The following is a 20,377-nucleotide window of genomic DNA, read 5'->3' as shown; positions in this document are numbered from 1 at the left end:
ATTAATTCTTGCATTTGTTTTGGAATCCAGTTTTGGTGAGTCGGACATATATGCAGTTCACATCTGAAATACAAATTAATGCTTCCCAACACCTTCCAAAATAGAATATGTAAACAGTCCATTATGATGGGTACCTTAGGTCTACTGGGCTCAGATTTTCCTTTTGTAAAATTGGCATAGGCAAATAGATAACATTTATTCAGCCAAAAGCCCAAATTCCATTTTGATAGTATTCAAAGGATACGATCAGAATATGTTATACTAACTGAGGAAATGACTACCTTTTTCCTAAGGTGCTAGCTTTTCATGGTTAGGGATTTTCTTTTTCTTTTCTTTTTTGATGGGAGAGAATTCAGACACAGAGTTTCCCCTGATATAAATTTGCACAGACTAGAAAGGGCTGTACCACACGTCAGTCATGTCTTCACATTTTAATTGCCTTAAGACTGCTTCAGGTTTGAAGGCAGAAACCCCACAACTCAGTATTTAATCTCACCTGAGCCTTGATTTGCTTTGTGTTTAGTGCTGGCTGCTGTTAGGTCCCAGGCTTCAAGAAAGAGTGCTGAAAATATTCTAGTTATCAGAGTATGTACAACTAAGGGCAGGCCTGTTGATATAGACATGTACATCCCTGTGAACACTTGATGGCTGTCAACTTAATGTGTAAACATACTCCACTAAAAAAGTACTGTGTTGGAGCTTGACTGGATGATTAGAAACTCTATCTGTTATGGCTCATTCAGTTATGCAAGTCACTAAGTGATGCTACTGTCAATGACTGTTGAGCATGTGTGTGTGTGTGTGTGTGTGTGTGTGTATGTGTGAACAAGCTCTAGGTGAGTAGATTTCATTTTTTGTGGGGTGTGAATGCACCCTAATACTTCAGATGATACTGTTGGTCATTGAACAGGTCCTAAATAGGGGTGTGCACGGACCCCCCGCTCCACCCCGCGGGCCGATCCGAAAATCTCGGATCGGCCCGCTCCGCCCATACTCCGCTCCTCTTCGCCGCGGAGCTCCGGCTCCGAATCAGAGCTCCGCAGTGAAGGGGAGTGGCACCAGGTAAGGCCAGGAGAGGAGGGCGGGAGGTTTACCGGGCCCTGCCACCATCGCCGCACCAATCCATGCTCTGCCTTAACTCCCCCGCTCCGCTTCTAATTCGCCGGTCTGATTAGAAGCGGAGCACATCCCTAGACCTAAACATCTTAATAATGCAATTGTCGGAACTCTTCTGAGTACAAAATATCCATTAAGTGTTATGCTCCATTGTCTTGTTTCCTTGTAACTCTATACTTTCTACTAGAAGTTCTGTCATGTTTTATGTTGGCGAGTTTAGTATGTCAAAACCTTTTTAATCATTAAAGGTTGAAATTGTGTTTTACATTAAGCTGATATTCATTTTCAGAAAGATATGATTAAATATTGACCTTTACTTCCCCAGCAAAATGATTAACTTATCCCAACCAGATACAATTGATGAGAGAGCTATTAATAAGAAGAAGCTTACCCCATTCACTATATCTGTAAGTATAGCACAACCCAAATTTGAGTATTTAAATCTACCTCAGGAGGTGTTAGGAGGATAAACAAAACAGCTTAAAAGACCATTTTGCAAAAATTGTCTCAGTAATAAATTATTGTGAAGACTGAATTCCTAGTTCTTTAGACTTCTTGTATGTACCTGTATAGCTCAGTTGTACTGAAAACTGTAGCATTGCCTGGAAAACTAATATATGAGCCTCAGATAATGGATAGCTTCCAGGGGCCTTTCAACATATATTTTCTTCTTCTTCTTCTTTTGGAAAATCATTGTGAATTTGTTTCCCATTTGTAGCACACAGTATGAACCATACTGCTCCCATAGCAGTTTTGTTAAATGGTTATCACATTTATGGAGCAGAACATTTCTAATTTGTACCTGAGAAAAATTAACAATACATCTCTCAAATAAGGTGTTCGTAGGGCAGTATCAAATACTGTCACACCACTAGTGCAAAGCAATGTTAGTGCAGCATCACTAGCACTTGATAAGGAAAGGGGGGGGAGTGATTTGCCACTGAAATTCTTTGGCAAATCACACTGCTGAAATTTGGTGGTAAGTCACTACTTTTTCTCTTTCCCTAGCAAGTGCTAATGACGTTGCACTAGCGTTGGCTTGCACTAGCACAACATCATTAGTGCTAGAATTGAACATCATTGGATACTGCCCTTAGTCTTTGTAAATGCAGTGTGAATTGTAATTGTGTCAGTGTCCCAGTACTTTGTGGATATGGTTTGTGACAGAGGGAGACGTTCTGCATTCTACCACATTCTATACTTCCTCAAATAATTGTTCTTTCATCCTATAGCATTTTGTGAATTTGTGTTTTTACATTTTTGTAGGGATTGTGCATTCCCCTGTCAAAGGTTTTGAATATGATCTGAGTGGTTTACAAAAGATTGCATATATCTTCAAGCATCCAAATACCCACAGTCTAGGCATATTTTTCTCCAATCTCATAATTCATGTTGCTAATGTGCATTTTAAAATGTTCTTCAAATTAATTCTTCCCTCCTGGCCTGTCCAAACCTCTGAACGTAATTTCAATATAGTATATAAGTCTGTGTGCCTATGTACTCAATTTCCTATTTCCCACCATGAAGGCATCACTTCAGTGACCTTCGGTGTTTCACTGTTGGATATTTTCAAATATTTATTTCCCTGAGGTGCTACTTTCGCCTTCCTCCCAGTAAACCTATGTATTACAAATTACAGATTACAGGCATTTCAGAGGAAAATACTGAATGTTATGGAAAAATTCATATACTATTTACCTCCAGTTTGTCATTGCGTGCTTAAAGACACCCTGGAAAAACATTGCATTCCACACCCATCTTAGCTTTTGTTAATTTGTCTCATTTACCTTTTACATATAGTTGGATGATGATGATGATGATGATGATGATGACGACGACGATATATTTATTTATTTGTTTGTTTGTTACCCACCTCTCCGTCTGGATCGAGGCAGGGTACAACACAAATGCAAACACCATAAAATACATATAAAATACATATAAAACTAATACAATATTAAAAGCAGCACATTATTCAAAGGCATCTTAAAATAATATAATATATTTTATTAATATAATATATTAATAAATAATATATAATATATTATATTATATAATATGTAATAATATATTCTGAATTGTAATTGCTCTTTGAACTTTAACATACCAACTTCCAAATATATTCTTCTTTGTTTTTCCCTTTTAGGAAAACCTAGACCTTGCACTAAATTCTGCATCAGCTATTGGCTGCACAGTAGTCAATATTGGCTCACAGGATCTAAAAGATGGAAAACCACATTTGGTGTTGGGACTGTTGTGGCAAATAATTAAAGTTGGGCTTTTTGCAGATATCGAAATCTCCAGAAATGAAGGTAAGAAATTAAGGACTGTCAGGAGTGTTGAAATCTGAAATCAGTGATAAACCATATCTTCTTGTTTGCTTTCTTTCTAAAGTTTGGGATCAATCAATAAAACCCTAAATAATAAAGAAGAAAATTAGTTTTTCTGGAAACTTTTTTGCAGCTCTTATTTGTTTACTACGTGATGGGGAAGAATTAGAGCAATTAATGAAACTGTCTCCAGAAGAACTCCTGCTACGCTGGGTTAACTACCATCTAGATAATGCTGGATGGAAGAAAATAAGCAACTTTAGTCAAGACATTAAGGTATATCTTAGTGTAACACTTAAAAGCCAAACAGTAATTTTGAAGCAGAATGTTTTAACAACACCATGATAGAAATCTTTTTATAAATGAATTTTAAGCAAAATTATCCTAATGTAGCATTGCCATCCACCACCAAAATATAAAAGACCAACCCCTAAATAAATAAATAAATAAATAAAAGTACCATTATGTGGCTAAGGGAGAATCTCCCCACTTTCCAAGGATAGGATTCCTCTGTAAGTTAACACATGACAAATACCAAGTGGTATGTGATGGCATAATGTATGGATGGTCCTTTCTGTAAAGCAGTGGAATTCAAGTAGGTTTCAAAAAGATTCCTGTCTTTTTGCCTCTCCTATTCCCTTCCATTGCAGAAAAAATGAATTAATGTTATTTTGACTTAGGCTATCACATACTATTGCAGCTGGTGGCAGCATGATTCTCTCTTTTTTCAGCATCTGCCAGACAGCAAACATCAGAGTATGGTTCAGATTTTGTATTGTTTATTTTAGGACTCAAAAGCCTACTTTCATCTCCTGAATCAAATTGCACCCAAAGGAGGCGACAATGGAGAAACTGCTATTGCCATTGATCTTTCACGCCTTAATGTAAGTGTGTGTGTGTCTATAAATGCTCCTGTGCCAAGCACCATCAAATCATCTAGGCTGCAAACACAGGCCACGTCTGAGGATCAAGTTACAGATCTGTTGAATAAGGGAATCCTTCTGCTGCATAGATTTTTAGAACATGATCTAAATATTTCTTGTATAGCCAGCTAATTTTTTTTGAACTTTTGGTACTCCTTTGGTACTGGGAGGCTGCCTATACACAGCCAAAGCCCTGTGGTGGCTGTGAATATGCAGCTGCAGATTTGCAGCCACCGCCAGGCTTTCCTGCAAAGCTGCACAGAGAAAAAGTCAGGGACTTACCCTGACTTTTTCGATAGGAGCAAGGTCACCCTAGCTCTTTTGCTGTCTGACCTCATTTTCTGGCCGATCCAGGGGGTGGTCCTGATGGAAGGTGACCAGCGATTGGTCACTGGAAACCAGGAGGAGAGCAGGGGATGGTAAGTGAACCCATGAGGTTAGAGGGGAGGGCAGCACCAATTTGACACTGTGAAGACTGTATGTAATCAAGCTTTGATGATCAGGTGAATGGATTAAAGTCAATGGAAATTTCTGAAACAGAAACCTTGGGCTTTACTATACTTCCCGTATTCCAGTAATATCCAGGGAGGTATGAGAATTCAATTTCAGTTCACAAATCATTTAAATTTGCCTCATTTGCAATACCAAATGTGAGTGCATTTTCCCAAAATCTTTTCACAAGTTCTCAAGCTTGCAATCACATTGGAAAAGTACACATTTTCAAAAAATCACACTTCAAAAAACAACAACACAGCCCACACATTTTTATGGCTCAGAAAACAGGCCAAGGGGCTCGAATGATTCCTGGCATAAGCCATCCCAGGCAATAAAGGTAAGGGTTCTAGGAAAAGACTTAACAAATGCACACATGCAGGGATTTAGTCCAACCTTGAAATCTTTGATGGGATTTCAGTGCTACATGAGTCAAGGCCTATCAAATCCAAGAGCCAAGACGTAGGTTCAAGAGTAAGTCCAGAGTAATCCCACACACGCAGAGATTTAGACAACCATAGCCTCCACTTTGTTATCTCCACACTACATGGGTTCTGGCACAGGAAAATCCCATTGTCAGGATCAGTCCCAGTCAGCAAACACTTTGGCTAATCAATTCTGTAGGTACATAATTCATAGCAAACAAGAATTCAAGGTCTATGAATATGAACAATACAAAGTTCAAAGAGAACAGGGTCCAAACCGGATGGAAAGTCTATGTGAAGAATGCTTTGTGTGGCTTAGGTCGTACTAAGTCCCAAATGGAAAGGCAATAAAGATGAGATTGTTCCAAGCAAAGGCTCCCAGCGTGGGCATCTGCTTAAAAGCAAAAGTATGGCTGCAATATCCTTCCTCCTCAACAACTAACTGACAAGGGATTTTAAGCCCATCAATGAGGCCCCTGCCCAAACAGGGCATCTCCATTCTGCCTTCCTGAGTAGACGCTTCAACCTGCATGACACCTCTGAATATCCTCCATTTCTTCTGTTAATTTCTCACAAAGAGGTTGCTAGCTTCCTTCACTGTCAAGGCTGAAGCTAGCAGCTGGATGGGAGTAACTTAACTCCCAGTTGCTTCCCTCTGAGAAAAACTGAAAAAGATAAGCTCACACTGATTATGACATTCCACAGGCTGAATGGGCCCAAAGCAGCTCCATTCCCTTTCTTCTTGCCATTATATAAGTAATTAGGCATAGCCATGCTCTTAGGACCCAGGCTTCTCACTGCTGATTGAGTGAAGACTTTCACTGAACAATCTTTCAATGAAGACTCCAAACTCTTCCAGACTACTTTTGACTGTAAACTGTAGAGGCCGCTGACATGTTGGTGCTGGGCTCTGAATATTATCCTCTAGAATAGATTGTGTGATGATTGCAGAAGAGTTGCCAATCATATGTTAATCAGATGGGGGGGGGAGTTTTACAAGCTTTTACTTTTTATTTTATTTTTTCCTAGGAGCAAAATGACCTGAAAAGGGCTGAATATATGCTTCAGCAAGCAGACAAACTGGGCTGCAAACAGTTCGTGACTCCTGCCGATGTGGTAGCAGGAAACCCTAAACTTAATATGGCCTTTGTGGCAAACCTCTTTAACACCTACCCTGGCCTGCAAAAACCTGAAAGCTCTTCTTATGATATTAATTTACTAGAAGGTGAGTTCCTTCAACATGCTCTGATTGTGACATAAGCCTTTCCTGCTGAATTTATGCTACATGATTTATTTTTATTTTTAATTATTTATTTGTTACATTTTATACTGCCCAAGACTCTCTGGGTAGTTCACAATTAAAACCATAAAATACAGCATGACCCATAATTAACCTAAGTGCTTCAAAGTTTCACCTCAAAAAAGGAGGACATTTCTCTTACACATTGATTACAAAGTGAGGTTTTGTTGGTGTTTGGAATAATGTTCAACCAATTCATACTGAACTACTCAGAATTGCCTTGGCTTTTTCTTCAAGGATATTTTCACAGAGAATACTGTTCAAGACTATCTGACTGTTTGAACTAAAAAACAGAACTGCAGGTGGTGATTGGCAACGGTGGCAGGGGGTAGGGTCTGATTACAGATCTTCCAGAATCTCACAGAGCCCCCATCTTGATGGTGGCACTTCGGTGCCTTGAGGTGGCTGGCTCCTGCACTTTTGTTCCATCCTGGGATCTGCATGGGAAGGAATGCAAGTGTGAACTTTTGCCCCAGCACTGAGGTGAAAAGGAACGAGGGTGCAGGAATGAGGTACCCAGGAGGATGAGGAGAGGAATGCCGGGCATCCGAACCACCTCTCCTCCCTCCAACCTCTGTCTGGCTGCCTGTTCCTTCCCCTCCCCCTGTTTTTTTTTTAATTATTTTTAAAGAGGCGTGGGGCCCCTCCTCCCATTTTTAAAATTATTTTCCATGGGGCACAGGGCTCCCCTGAGCTCCTGAGATTCGCCCCCTTCCCTGTCCAGCCCATGGTGACCAATCAGGGGGTGCCATGGGCTGTGACAAGCCTCTGCTGCGAAAAAAGTTGGGGTAAATCCTTGACTTTTTTTCAGTGGAGTTTCTGGGGTTTGCCCCTGGATGGCTTCACAATGGTGGCTGCATGCGTCATGTAGATGATCTGCCGCTAATGCGAAGCCACCCTGGGGCAAACTCTTCGTGTAGACATGCCCCTAGTTTGTATCTCAAAGGCTGCATTTTGTGGGTGCTGCTCTTCCAAATAATATGAGTGAACATATTCATTCCTTGCTCGTTGCTTCTTAGGTGAGTTGTCATAATCTGAAAGTTTATAATTTTTCCATTTTTCTTCATGAAATACAGATTTGACCCCTCCTAATGTAGGTACTGTATTTAGTATTTTTCTTTAGCCTGTAAATGTGTTTATCTTGAGAGTTCTGATTTCACCTCCCCTTCCTATTATGACTGCTTCCCTTCTAATTGTCCTGCTGCATTGGTTATATATTGCTATCTTTGTTTTAATATGCCGTCACAACTGAGAAAAAAATACTAATGAAGTCATTCATTCAAAGAGCCCTACCTAAATGCCAGCTTGACTTCTTGCATTTGTAAAAGGGCTTTTCTTGGAGCCATGAGTTGGAGCCTCACAAATGTGGTGTGAGAGATAGTCAAGACTTTGGACACACAAGTTTGCCAGCAGTAAAAATTTACTGCTGCAAGCTGTAACAACGAGAGCGCTGTTTATCACTGTTTATCATCTCTTCTCCCTCTCAAATGGCTTGAGCTCTAATTTTAGAAGACACTCTTACAAATACAATGGGTTGCATCCAGATGTGCCCCTCCAGAAATGGGAGTGATTTTTGCCAAAACTCCCTGCCTCCTGAAACCCCAGTGCCACTTCCTACACTGTTCTGGAAGACCCCCAAGGGGCTACAGTGGAAAGGAAGAATCAGCGAAAATTGCCACCCCCTTCATCCTGTGCCAACAGAACTCCACTGAGTGCAAGTCTCGTGCTGCAGTAATAAAATAGTATTTCTTTCTTTATAGAAACATTCATAGATTCTCTTTCAGCCCCCATAAGCACATCAAGGCAGTTTGCAACAGTCAAATGCAGTTTTGATACAGTAAATAATGAGAACCATAAAACCACTTTAAAAACCAAAGTTAAAAAAAAGTGGCTAGCAAAGATAACATAGTTTAAAAACAAAAAAAAATTGGTGAAATAAAAATGTCTTGACTGTCAGCGATCAATGAAGGGTCCAGGTGAACTTCTCTTAGGAAATAATTCCACAACTAGGGTGTTGCCACTGAAGGCAGAACACAGAGCAGGGCCTTCAATGATGACCATAATTGGTGGGCAGGTTCATGCAGGAGGAGGCAGCCCTTTAAATATTCTGGTCATGAACCATTTAAGGTTTGTAGGTAATTACCAGCACCTTGAATTGGGCCTTGAAACAAATAGAGAGTCAGTGCAAATGTTCTGAAAAACAGATACCCCAAAACATACTGGCTGATGCCTTTCGCACCAACTGTAGTCTCCAAATATTCTTCAAGGGAAGCCCCATGTAGAAAACATTGCAATAATCTAAACTGGAAAGGACTAGATCATGTGTAACTGTGCCCAGATCTTCCTTCTCTGGAATTTGAATTCCTATGGCCTGGGTCTTTATTATGGATATGATGTCCAGTATAAATGTTGTTATCCTCCAACACAGGAAGGATTCTACTGCAAGTTCTCTCTGTTGTTTGGATATGGCTATATGGGCTATAGTCCATATGATTATATGGAATATGAACAACCATGGTGGGAGAATAGTCTGTGTTTCATTGGAAGTGTGACTTCTTAGCATCAGATTGTGACTTTCATATCTAATGCTCATAGAAATTGATTGCCATCTTCCACAGGTCATCAGGCCATTGCTCCAGTGTGTTAGTATTGGTGAAGGGCAAAGATTTTTGCTGTCATGGAGAAATAAGATCCATCAGAGTGAGAGTTATAGCCTAGTGGTTCTCGGGGATTTTTATTTCTGCAGATTGATTACGGGATGTGTTATTGACTCCCATTTTCCTAACTGAAATGAAATTGTACCCAGCATTTTGCTATCTTGTGAGAGGGAGGGAGAGCTACCATGTTGATTAGTTGCTTATAATCTCTGCTGCTTATTCTCTCAGCATAATATATTGCTGTATAACATTGTGGTCACAGAAGAGAAGTGCCATAGGGCAAGTTGTTAAATACATGGCCCAGTTTCTTTGGGTTTTTCATTATTTGTCTCTTCTGCCACATAAAATATAGTGTATGTTCCCAGAAGGTATATTTTGAACAATGAAAAAGAGTGAGGGGGTGGAGATGGGATGGAGTTAATGAAAAGCTGGTCAATTTTCAACCATCTCAAATGCTTGACAATTCTTATGGGCCTTTATAACAAAGGATCTTGTTTAGAGTGGCATATTAAATACCGTGTGTTATTTTTAGTTCCACAGTTCCTTTTAGTCAGAATTGCATTCTTTCAACTTGCACGCTATTGCTCCTATTTGTCTAGAGTGGATTTTTACTGGCATTATTCAGCATGCTGTTTTAATTCTTAATGTGAATGAGCTGGTGAATGCTTCCTTTAGTATCTGATATTCTTTCTATAATAAGCTTTCCTGGAAGCATTTGCTAGTTGTCTTTGAAATGTTTGAAATATATTTTGGTTAGATAATGTTTTAGCAATCATCTCAAACAAACTAACAAAAATAGTCTCAATCATTGATCCCAAGAGACATTATAGTCCATATTTAAATAGCATATTTTTCTCAATGAAGGAGACTTCTGAATAAAATATAATTCAATTTGAGCAGAACAAGCCAATCATGACAAAAGAATTTTATAGTGTTCCTTAAACAAAATGCATATAGCTATACATAAAAATGGTCCTTTTTGGCTTACTGTTCACAGTGTCAAATTATAAAATACGCTGAAAAACTGCAGAAGCATAAATCTAAACTAAATTGTTGAAATATTTAATTTATATACAATCATGTATCATGGATTTTGGCTACAATCCTATACCCGCCTTCCTGGGAGTAAGCTCCATTGAACAGAGTGAGTCTGCTTATGAGTAGACATGTATAGAATTGCAGTTTTTTTTATAATAAGATTACATATGGTTGCATTTTGTATATAGGCCAATTTGCTAACAAGGATGAATAAGACTAAGACCAGAGTAATAAGATAAAAAGATAAATATTTGCAGTTTCGTGATCAAGTTTAGCTTGATTGTGAGTGTGTGCATGTGTGAGTGAATGGGGTCTTGGAAGTCACCCTGGGCCACATACCGGCAAAGTGGCCAGTGGGAGCAGCTGCTCACCCTGTTTCGCTCGTCATGCACCTGACCATAGTGTCAGCTCTATGGGGAGCCATGCGCCTGGAAGAAGTGGACTCCCGTGCACTTCCAAATAGAGTACCCCCAATTCCCAAACTTCCCAGGCATTCCAGGAGGATACCATGATAATTGGTGGTTCAGTCTGAAATCTTAAAAATGAAAAGATGATGACAGTGTTTATATAGCACACCAAGGGCATTTTACATAAAAAGAATGAAAGTATATTAAAATCCATGTAAAATCAATTTTAGCAGAAAGAGGGGAAAGAGGCGGGGAAGTGATAAAACATTCTAATGGTTCCTTGCAAGACTCCAGGTGATTTCTATTTCATAGAATCATAGTTAGAAGAGGCCTTTAAGGCCATCGAGCCCAACCCCCTGCTCAATGCATGAGAACCCCACAGGCACTGGGGGTGTGGCTCTCCATAGAGCCAATTCGGTGGTGGCAAAGGTGAGGGAATACATGACAGGGGAAAAGAGCATGTTGTGTTTACAGCAGCAAGAAGGGGTGCAATGCAGTGCCAGGAAGGGTTGTGAGGTGGCGGCGGGTGTTCTCCTGTTTCAGGCAGTTAGAACTTGTGTCAGGGCAGTGCTTACCTGTGTAAAACATCACCCTGCCATATTTCATTATCAAGTAGCAGTGAGTAGAGCTGACACACATTATCAAGTGAGTTTCTGATAGAAAATGGTATATTGTGAAGGGAAGAGAAGTCAAGCAGCTTTAATATATCATGGTGGCCATAGGTAGTGTACAGTTTTCCTAAACTTGTGACATACAAGCACAGGCATAAATTTAACATTAACATGGTATTGACCAAGTTAATTGGTAAAAGCTGGAATGCTAACAAGGGAATCAGCATGGTATAGTGAATTAAGTATTGGTCTTGGAGTTACGTCCACCCTCTCAGTATGTAGCTCATTGTGTGCACTTTCACAATTCTCACTCAACCAAACTGAACTAATGGTTGTTGTAATTGGTGAGGGGGGAGCATTATCCCACATATACTGCCCTAAGCTCCTTGAAGTAGGGATGGAGTACAAATATGATACGTTCTTTTTTATTTATTTATTTCATTCTCACCATCTACATGTCTCAAATAGTAGAGTATTTTTGTTTTCCTTTGTATAGTAGTGTATCCTGTTCCTTACCCCATATGATGTGGAATTACATTTTTGATAGAAGGAACCCCTTTCCTGCTTTGTGATGCCTATTCTATTTATACCCAGCCATCTGGCAGAGTTTAACAACCAGGTCAGAAGAGATCATTCCTCAGGCAAAGATACATTACTTTTATACTCTTTGACTAATGGCATGTATAATATCAAATGCTAAAATGTGTATTTTAACAAACTTTCTTTCTTTTTGCTATAGGAGAAAGTAAGGAGGAGAGAACTTTCCGAAACTGGATGAATTCTTTGGGTGTAAACCCTTTTATTAACCATTTATACAGGTAATATTTTCATTCTTGACTTAGTTTGGCCATTTAGCTTATTTATGGTGCACATATTGCTCATTAAATTCTACTGGAAAACTTCAATTTATCTCAATGGGGTTTTTCCTTGTGTTCAGGCCTACACCAGCAGCTTTGAAGGACCACCATAGCACCACCTGCATTCACACCTCTCCCCAAAGGTGTTGCTAGGCATTCAGCACCCAGGCACATAGGGCAGTAATCTGCATATGTTAATTTGTATCTATATATGCAGATTTAGACATTACTAGGATTTATTTACATCTCACAGGAGGTAGAGCAAGCCAATTGATTTTGTTCCCAAATTTTCTCAGATAAGACCAATTCTTCAATTAATTTGCACCCTCACCCAGATCATTGCAAGCCAATGAAGAAAAAAAGTTTTCTTCTAATCTTAATTGCTGTGGAGAAGTGTGTGTGTGTGTGTGTGTGGTGGTTGCAGCATGTGGAAAGTGAAGAGTTACCCCTTCTTTCCCCCAGCTGCAGCCTATCTTGAAAATTGCCCCCTGCATGGCAAGTAAGCTGAGAAAAAACAAACAACCTTGTTTTTCAATGTTCAGTCAGGTCTCTGTGGAATAGATCCGGGGGCCTGGGGCAAAGATTTGGGGCCATGACCCCAGTGTCTCTGCCTCCTAGCCCACTTCTGCAACACCAAGTAAGCCATTTGAGTCAGTAGGTGTTATACGACCAGTGCCAATTTCTGCCTGCCAAATCTAATAGTAAAGACGGATGGGGTAGTTTTCTGTCAGACAGGGCTGGCTTAAGATTTTTGCCACCTTGGAGCCAGGGTCACAGTGATGGCAAGGCCATGTGAATTTAGTGTGCAGAGGATTTTGGGATGCACTGTACAGGGAGCTGGTGATGCTGGAAATATTATGAGTGCCTAGGTTGCATGTTCCTTCTAGAATACTTCTTGAATTCTACTGCCAGTTCCGCATATCTGTGTGAACTTGACCAATCCCATTTTAGATAAACATGGGGATGCAGTCAGTACTTAGGCTGTGAACCTTAGGATTCAATCTTATTACATAAGTTTTTAGAAAAGCCATCTGTTTTTATTCCAGTGAGAGTGATGCTAAATGAATATTTTAATGAGAAAATGTATGAGGGCTGGGGAATGAAAGTTAGAGGAATTTACCAAGATACAGTATTGACAACATACAGGGAACTGGAGATTTTGTTGTGTAAAGATCTTTTACTTTTTTTCTCCCTGCACTCTAACCAGTGACCTTGCTGATGCTTTAGTAATCTTCCAGCTCTATGAAATGATCCGTGTACCAGTACAGTGGAACCATGTCAACAAACCACCATATCCTGTACTTGGGAGTAACATGAAAAAGGTTGGTAAAAGATGTTTAAGCCTTGCTTAGGGTAAATATTGTTACAATTATTGACATTCAAACAGTTGTAGCATCTTGGTGAAACTCTTGGGATGGAACACAGCAAATTAGGAGGCGGAGCATGTTGGGTCACGGGATGAAGCATGGGGGCCACATAGTGGAGCATATGAAAAATGCTACACAGGTCAGCGTAACGCAGTACAGATTACAAACGTTCTACAAACAAAAAGCAAGTACTAAAAGTGCATGCAGAAAAGATCAGTCAAGCAGCTGAGCTGAGCTGCAGGCAACATGTCAAGTCACATTTATAACACACATATATGCAGCATATTATTAAGATATTTAGCCTTTAGAAGGCATTCTTGGAATCATATAGCCAGTTTACAGATGGGGAATGAATACCAAGGACAATCAGTGAATCAGTGGCAAAAAACTCACAACACATGCAGAGTGAACAAAGTGAATAAAAGTGAGCAAAGCAATAGGCCACAGTTCAGGTCACACACATCCATTAAGTAGAAAACATTTAGCCATTTTACAGGCCAAGGCTGATATTAGTGTCAGAGACAATAAATGCATCTATAGCAGAGAACTCAAAACCCATGCAGGGCAGATTGCATGCAGAAAATGAACCAAACCACAGACTGTATATCAAGTAAAAAATATACATTGGGTAGGATCCAGTGCTGCCCTACTGAAGGCAGCCATCACTGCCGGTCCTGGTAGGCACATGGCCAGCCCCACCGGTGTGACGGCGCATTACCCCCAAATGACCAGAAACGCTTGTTTCTGGAAAGCATGACTTGCCTCTTCCTGAAACTTGCATTTACATTCATTTGGGGTCTTGCCCCCAGAATTACTACATCACCTCTGCCAGCAGTGTACCAGGCCACATGTGTACCAGGACTAGCCATGTTGGCTGACAGCAGTTGAGCACCATTGGATCCCACCCAGTATACCTAGCCAATGATGAATTCAAACCCCACACACAAACCCCACAAAGAATCACACACATAATCCTCCTCTTCTCCATTTTATCCTCACAACTACAACCCTGTGTGATAGGTTGGGCTGAGAGTCTGTGACTGGCCCAAAATCACCCAGCATGGCCAAGTGCGAACTAGAACCTGGATCTACCACATCACCCCAGTCCTTTTCCAGCTTCTTTGGTTGCCAGTCCGGGTCCGGGGCCGATTCAAAGTGCTGGTATTAACATTTAAAGCTATCTGAAGGAACGCCTCCATCCGTATGTATTTGCCTGGACCCTAAGGTCATCCTCAGGGGTCCTTCTCCGCAAGCCCCTGCCAAAGGAAGTGAGGCAGGTGGTTACCAGGAGGAGGGCCTTCTCTGCTGTGGCACCCCGGCTGTGGAATGAGCAACCTAAGGAGGTTCGCTTGGCACCTACATTATATGCTTTTAGACGCCAGGGGAAGACTTTTTTATTCTCCCAGCATTTTAACAGTCTATAAATAAATTTTAACTTGGTGTTTTAAATTTGTAATTTTGCATTGCTGGTGTTTTTATCTGGTTGAGCTTTTATATTGTATTTTATATTTTGGTTTTATACTGTTGTTTTATACTTTGAATGGTTTTAATTTTTGTGAACCGCCCAGAGATCTCCGGCTATTGGGCGTTATAGAAATGAAATAAATAAATAAATAAATAAATCTCTTGACTTTCAGTCCAACATTCTAACCACTAAACTGGCTATCTCTTTCTCTGTCTTACACACACACACACACACACACACACACACACACACACACGCACACACACACACACACACACACCACAGGTCAGGAGAGAGGGGATGCTGAGCTTATCTGTACAACTGCTGGAGACTGTGGTTCACAAAACCAAATGGAAACTCCAGTGAGGCCGAGCCCAGAACTCTCTTCCACGCTTCAGTTAGGCTTAGTTACGCCCAATCAGGACTCAGTGTTGGCTCATAACAAAAGTGAGTGGGACACTGAAGCAGTGACAGCAGAGATCAGCAAGATGTTTGGAGTTACAATATATTCAGTGATGACAACAGCAGGCAGCTAACTGCCTAGTGAGAGATGGTTTTTAAATTTTGTATACTTTTTAATGTTCACTGCTTTTAACTTTTGTAAACCGCCCAGAGAGCTTCAGCTATGGGGCGGTATATAAATGTAATAAATCAAATCAAATCAGATCTTAAGATGCATTCACTTATCTAGGCTGGGTTGGAAAGGAAGGGAGGCAGCAAGGAATTCAGCTTCCTGTGAAGCCAGACGTTTTTGCACATATCCAGTGCTGGGTCTTTTTCTGCCCAGTATCCAAGCATACACAATGCATATATGCACAAATAAACAATAAAAAGGTAAGGGCAACCCTTAGCATGAACCTCCTGTACTAGCTTTTGTGCTCCAAGCCTCTCCCCAAATGGCCAGTCTAGTTGAAATCCAGTCAGTTGACACTGTACATAAAATTATACATAAAATATAGCATTGCTTTATTTGCTAATTTATTTATTACATTTCTATACCACCCAATAGTATAAATTTATTTATTTATTTATTTATTACCTTTCTATACCACCCAAACTACTCTTTGAGCAATTCACAACAATTAAACCATAAAATGCTACATCAGATACATTATAAGAGGTTAGAAATTTAAAACTACGGTATAAAATAAAAGTAATAACCTAGCAACAATTTAAAATACAGTGACAGATTTAAAACAGCGAAACTAAAAGACCTAAAATGCCCGAGAAAATAGAAAGGTCTTCATCTGGTGCTGGGAAAAACAAACAATCTATGTGCCAGGTGAGCCTGTCTGGGAAGCTCATTCCACAACCATGATACCATTATGCCAAATGGAATATTTTAAAATAATAAATGTTGGAACAGAAAAAATGCTGTGTGGAATCTTCAGGGCAGGCATACTAGAAACATATGCTCTGAACTTCTGGAAGGTAGCTACCTGTTGATTGTAAGAAATAAAAAAGATAGAACTGTGTACCCAGGAACAGTAATTTAATTGAAAGAATAAATTAGAAATAGAATTCATGTTAATATCCTCCTACAGGACTTTATTCAATTCTGTGGTTCTTTCAGTCTCAAAAGGGAAGCTGGTAACAAGATCAGGGCAGGAAGAAAGTAGGACCATGGATAGCTCCAAGTGGCTCCTGCTGGCTAGAGCTCTCTCCTACTAGGACAATAGGAGGATGTGGTCTCAGCAGGGAGCTGAAGCCTTATGAAGGCTGACAATATCTGTAGTGTGGTCAGCTCTGCCACTTCTAGAGGAGCTGACTCAATCGCTAAAAGTCCATTGACTGATTTTGTCACCTGTGACGTATGCAAGGCTGGGGAAGTGGGAATTCTGCCAGGACTCATCCTCTTGAGTCAAAGAATAACGGCAGAGCTGTGTGTCCTCTATCTGGGTGGGCCTCCAATAAAGCACTGACTCTTACCCCATCAGAAATCTTTGTTGCACACTTGGAGGCCCAATAGTGGGGGGACTTCACTCACACTGATACATTCATCTGCATCTCATTTGTTTGACACACCTAAATTATGCATTGTGCAAAATCTTTACAACCATATACACATAGATTAAACGTACTGATCTATTTGTATAGGCTGCTCTTGTGCTGGTGTCGTGGCTGGTTTGCTCCTTCCAAAACATCATTTTAATAAATTATGGTCCCAATTATCTATAATTTCTGAAGCTGAACACTATTTGTCATTTTTATAAACAAATCACTTTTAGATTGAAAATTGTAACTACGCAGTGGAATTGGGAAAGACAAAGGCCAGATTCTCATTGGTTGGTATTGGTGGACAGGACCTCAATGAAGGCAACCCAACATTGACCTTGGCACTGGTGTGGCAATTAATGAGAAGGTAAGGATTTAGCAGAGCTCACAAAACACATTGGCTTTCAAAACCAAGTTATCATCTTCATCTGTTTGCAACTAGACTCCAGATTTCATTTATAAAATCAGATAATTATTTTCAGGGTTAACTCCTTAATGAAGCTCATAGGTATAATTTAGGAACTTGCACTTTTCGAAATGTGAATGGGCAACACAATCCTATCCATATTTACTTTGTCCAAGTGGGTTTATTCCCTAGTACAAGGGTCCCCAACGCAAGTCCTGCAGGGACCTCCAATGGCATCCACAAGGTTCTCCCCTCACTGACCCCTTCAAGAAAAAAATCCTTTTAAGAAAAACCTTGGAAAACTTTAGGGCAGTCTTCTCTTTCCCTTTCTAGCCTTGCTCTTTCTCTCGCCTCTACCTCTTTGACTTACTATTTTCCCCCCTCCCAGCCTCTAGCCTCACTGTTCCTCTCCCCCGCCCGTCTTTAGCTCAGTTTTGGCTAGCCAGGCTCCTATGGCAGCCATACTGTGACTAGCTACATTCTCCATAAGAGTCATTTTGTGGTGGTCCCCATAGCAGTTTATCAAATTCCCAAATTTGCCCACAAGTCCAAAAAGGTTGGAGACCCCTGCCTTAATTATGTATAGGATTATAGTCTAGAAGGGCCATGCAAACGTTTGGTCCCAGACCTCTAAATGTATGCACTACAATTTGTTTTCACCTTTGTAAGATATTTCAGTGTTTACAATGTATGTTTATGTTCTGTGTCACAGTTGAGAGGGTCCACAGAGCAGGCAGCGGTGGCAGCAACAGTGGGAGGTGTGGCTGCAGTGGGGTGCATGGGCAGGTGCCATGCGGCAATAGCATGATCTCCTGGCTGGGGAGGGAGCATGCAATTCACCATGCCTCCTATTTCGCGGTGGCTGGCTCTGTACCCATGGAAAGAAAAACAATTGGGATTCGGAGTAGGGAACTTGTAGGCAGGGAAGTGTTAAGGCTGCCTTTTCTTCTTGCTGCTTCTCTGCTCCAAATTACTACTCCAAGTCTGGTTTTCTTTTTCAAGAAAATTCTGTCAGGGTTATACATTAGCTCCTGAGGAGTGTTCTATAAGCCACAGGACAGTGTGCCTAACGGTAGCAATGCCTGACCTGCATCAGTTACTCTCTGTTGTCAGCCTCTTCTCTGGTCTGTCTTGCCACCCAGCAGCTGGGCTGGTGTTGTGTGCATTTCCGTTCTCTCTGGCATTCACATGTGCTGGCAAACTGACACGAGACATTCACATCAGAGAGACTTCTTGTTATTGAGGAAATCTCAACAAATTCCTTATTAATTACTTAGATGATTTACTTATTTTTTCTCAAGGTCCCCAAAAACACCAGATCCATGTAGAAGCCGTTCTTCAGCACCTTCGTGAAAATCACCTGTTTGCTAAGTTTAAAAAATGCACCTTTGACTTGTCTTGCTTAGTTTACATAGTTTTGTCTAGAAGAAAGTTCCTAGAAGTTAGACTCTCTTCAAGTAAGAAAATATGTTTATTGCCTGAATAAAGCTTTGTAAATTACGTAGCAGACCTCTTTATTGTCTCCCAATAAGGCAGGAGGTTTTGAAAAACACAACAGATGGACTGTACTTTCCCTGTCTTTCAGTGTCTGAGTCCCTGCACTGTGCTAGCTGGTGTTGGGTCAGCTTCAGTAAAGTTGTGACTTGTTTTTATCTCACTGTTGGCTTTTTCCATTTCAATCTGGCTTCAGGCCTGGTTATGGGACAGAAACAGCTTTGGTCGCCTTGGTGGATGACCTATGCCAGGAACTGGATGGGGGGAGTGTGTCCCTGTTGGTTCTGCTGGACCTCTCAGCGGCGTTCGATACCATCGACCATGGTATCCTTCTGGGCCGCCTTGCTGGGATGGGTCTTGGAGGCACTGTTTTACAGTGGCTCCATTCCTTCCTGGAGGGGCGGACCCAGAAGGTGGTGCTGGGTGGCTCCTGTTTGACTCCTTGGCTGTTAGCCTGTGGAGTCCCTCAGGGCTCTGTTTTGTCCCCCATGCTATTTAACATATACATGAAGCCATTGGGAGAGATTATCCAGGGTTTAGGTGTGTAGTGCCACCAGTACGCTGATGACACCCAGCTCTACTACTCTTTTCCACCCAATTTCAAGGAAGCGGTTTCTGTGCTAAACTGGTGTCTGTTGGCAGTAATGGATTGGATGAGGGTGAACAAGTTGAAGCTTAATCCAGACAAGACAGAGGTGCTCCTGGTCAGTCAAAAGGCAGATCAGAGAATAGGGATTCAGCTTGTGCTGGATGGGGTTACACTCCCCCTGAAGACACAGGTCCGCAGCTTGGGTGTACTTCTGGATTCAGCCCTGAGCCTGGATGCCGAGGTTTTGGCGGTGGCCAGGAGTGCATTTGCACAGTTAAAGTTAGTGTGCCAGCTGCGCCCGTTCCTAGAGATGTCGGACCTGGCCACGGTGACACATGCCTTAATCACATCCTGATTGGATTACTGTAACACACTGTACGTAGGGCTGCCTTTAAAGAGTGTTCGGAAACTCCAGCTGGTTCAAAGAGCTGCAGCCAGATTGTTGTCCGGGGATGTTTACATGGAGCATACAACTCCCCTGTTAAAACAGCTCCACTGGCTTCCAGTCTGTTTCCAGGCACAATTCAAAGTGCTGGTTATGACCTATAAAGCCCTATATGGCTTGAGTCCAGGTTATCTGAAAGACCATATTCTCCCTTATGAGCTTGCCCATGCTTTGAGATCTTCTGGGGAAGCCCTTCTTTCAGTCCCACCATCTTCACAGGCACACCTGGTGGGGACATGGGAGAGGGCCTTCTCGGTGGCTGCTCCAGTGCTCTAGAACTCTCTTCCTGGGGAAGCTAGACTGGCTCCTTCCTTGATGTGCTTTCAGAAGCAGGCAAAAAATTCTTTGTTCCGGCAGATCTTTGGTGAATAATCTGGGCCTCCGTCTATGTTAAGGACTTGTAAAATTGTCATATATTTTAAATTTTTAATGTTTTAATATTATAATATATTTAATATAT

The 20,377-nt window shown here is 41.1% G+C and overlaps 1 protein-coding gene across 2 annotated transcripts in view; it reads left to right on the top strand.

Annotated features, from left to right (window-relative positions):
- PLS1 (plastin 1) overlaps positions 1 to 20,377 on the top strand; it is a 58,562-nt gene that overhangs the window by 31,290 nt on the left and 6,895 nt on the right. For both annotated transcript variants that reach the window (XM_063132155.1, XM_063132156.1), the window contains exons 6-13: positions 1,442 to 1,523; positions 3,263 to 3,428; positions 3,580 to 3,722; positions 4,235 to 4,330; positions 6,316 to 6,511; positions 12,039 to 12,117; positions 13,364 to 13,478; positions 17,217 to 17,350. In XM_063132155.1, coding sequence (XP_062988225.1) covers positions 1,442 to 1,523; positions 3,263 to 3,428; positions 3,580 to 3,722; positions 4,235 to 4,330; positions 6,316 to 6,511; positions 12,039 to 12,117; positions 13,364 to 13,478; positions 17,217 to 17,350 — 1,011 coding nt within the window. The remainder of the gene's footprint in view (positions 1 to 1,441; positions 1,524 to 3,262; positions 3,429 to 3,579; positions 3,723 to 4,234; positions 4,331 to 6,315; positions 6,512 to 12,038; positions 12,118 to 13,363; positions 13,479 to 17,216; positions 17,351 to 20,377) is intronic.

This window comes from Elgaria multicarinata, chromosome 8 (assembly GCF_023053635.1).
Source record: "Elgaria multicarinata webbii isolate HBS135686 ecotype San Diego chromosome 8, rElgMul1.1.pri, whole genome shotgun sequence".
Lineage (NCBI taxonomy): Eukaryota > Metazoa > Chordata > Lepidosauria > Squamata > Anguidae > Elgaria > Elgaria multicarinata.
The sequence above is the reverse complement of the archived record's forward strand: the minus strand, read 5'-3'. Positions and strand labels throughout refer to the sequence as shown.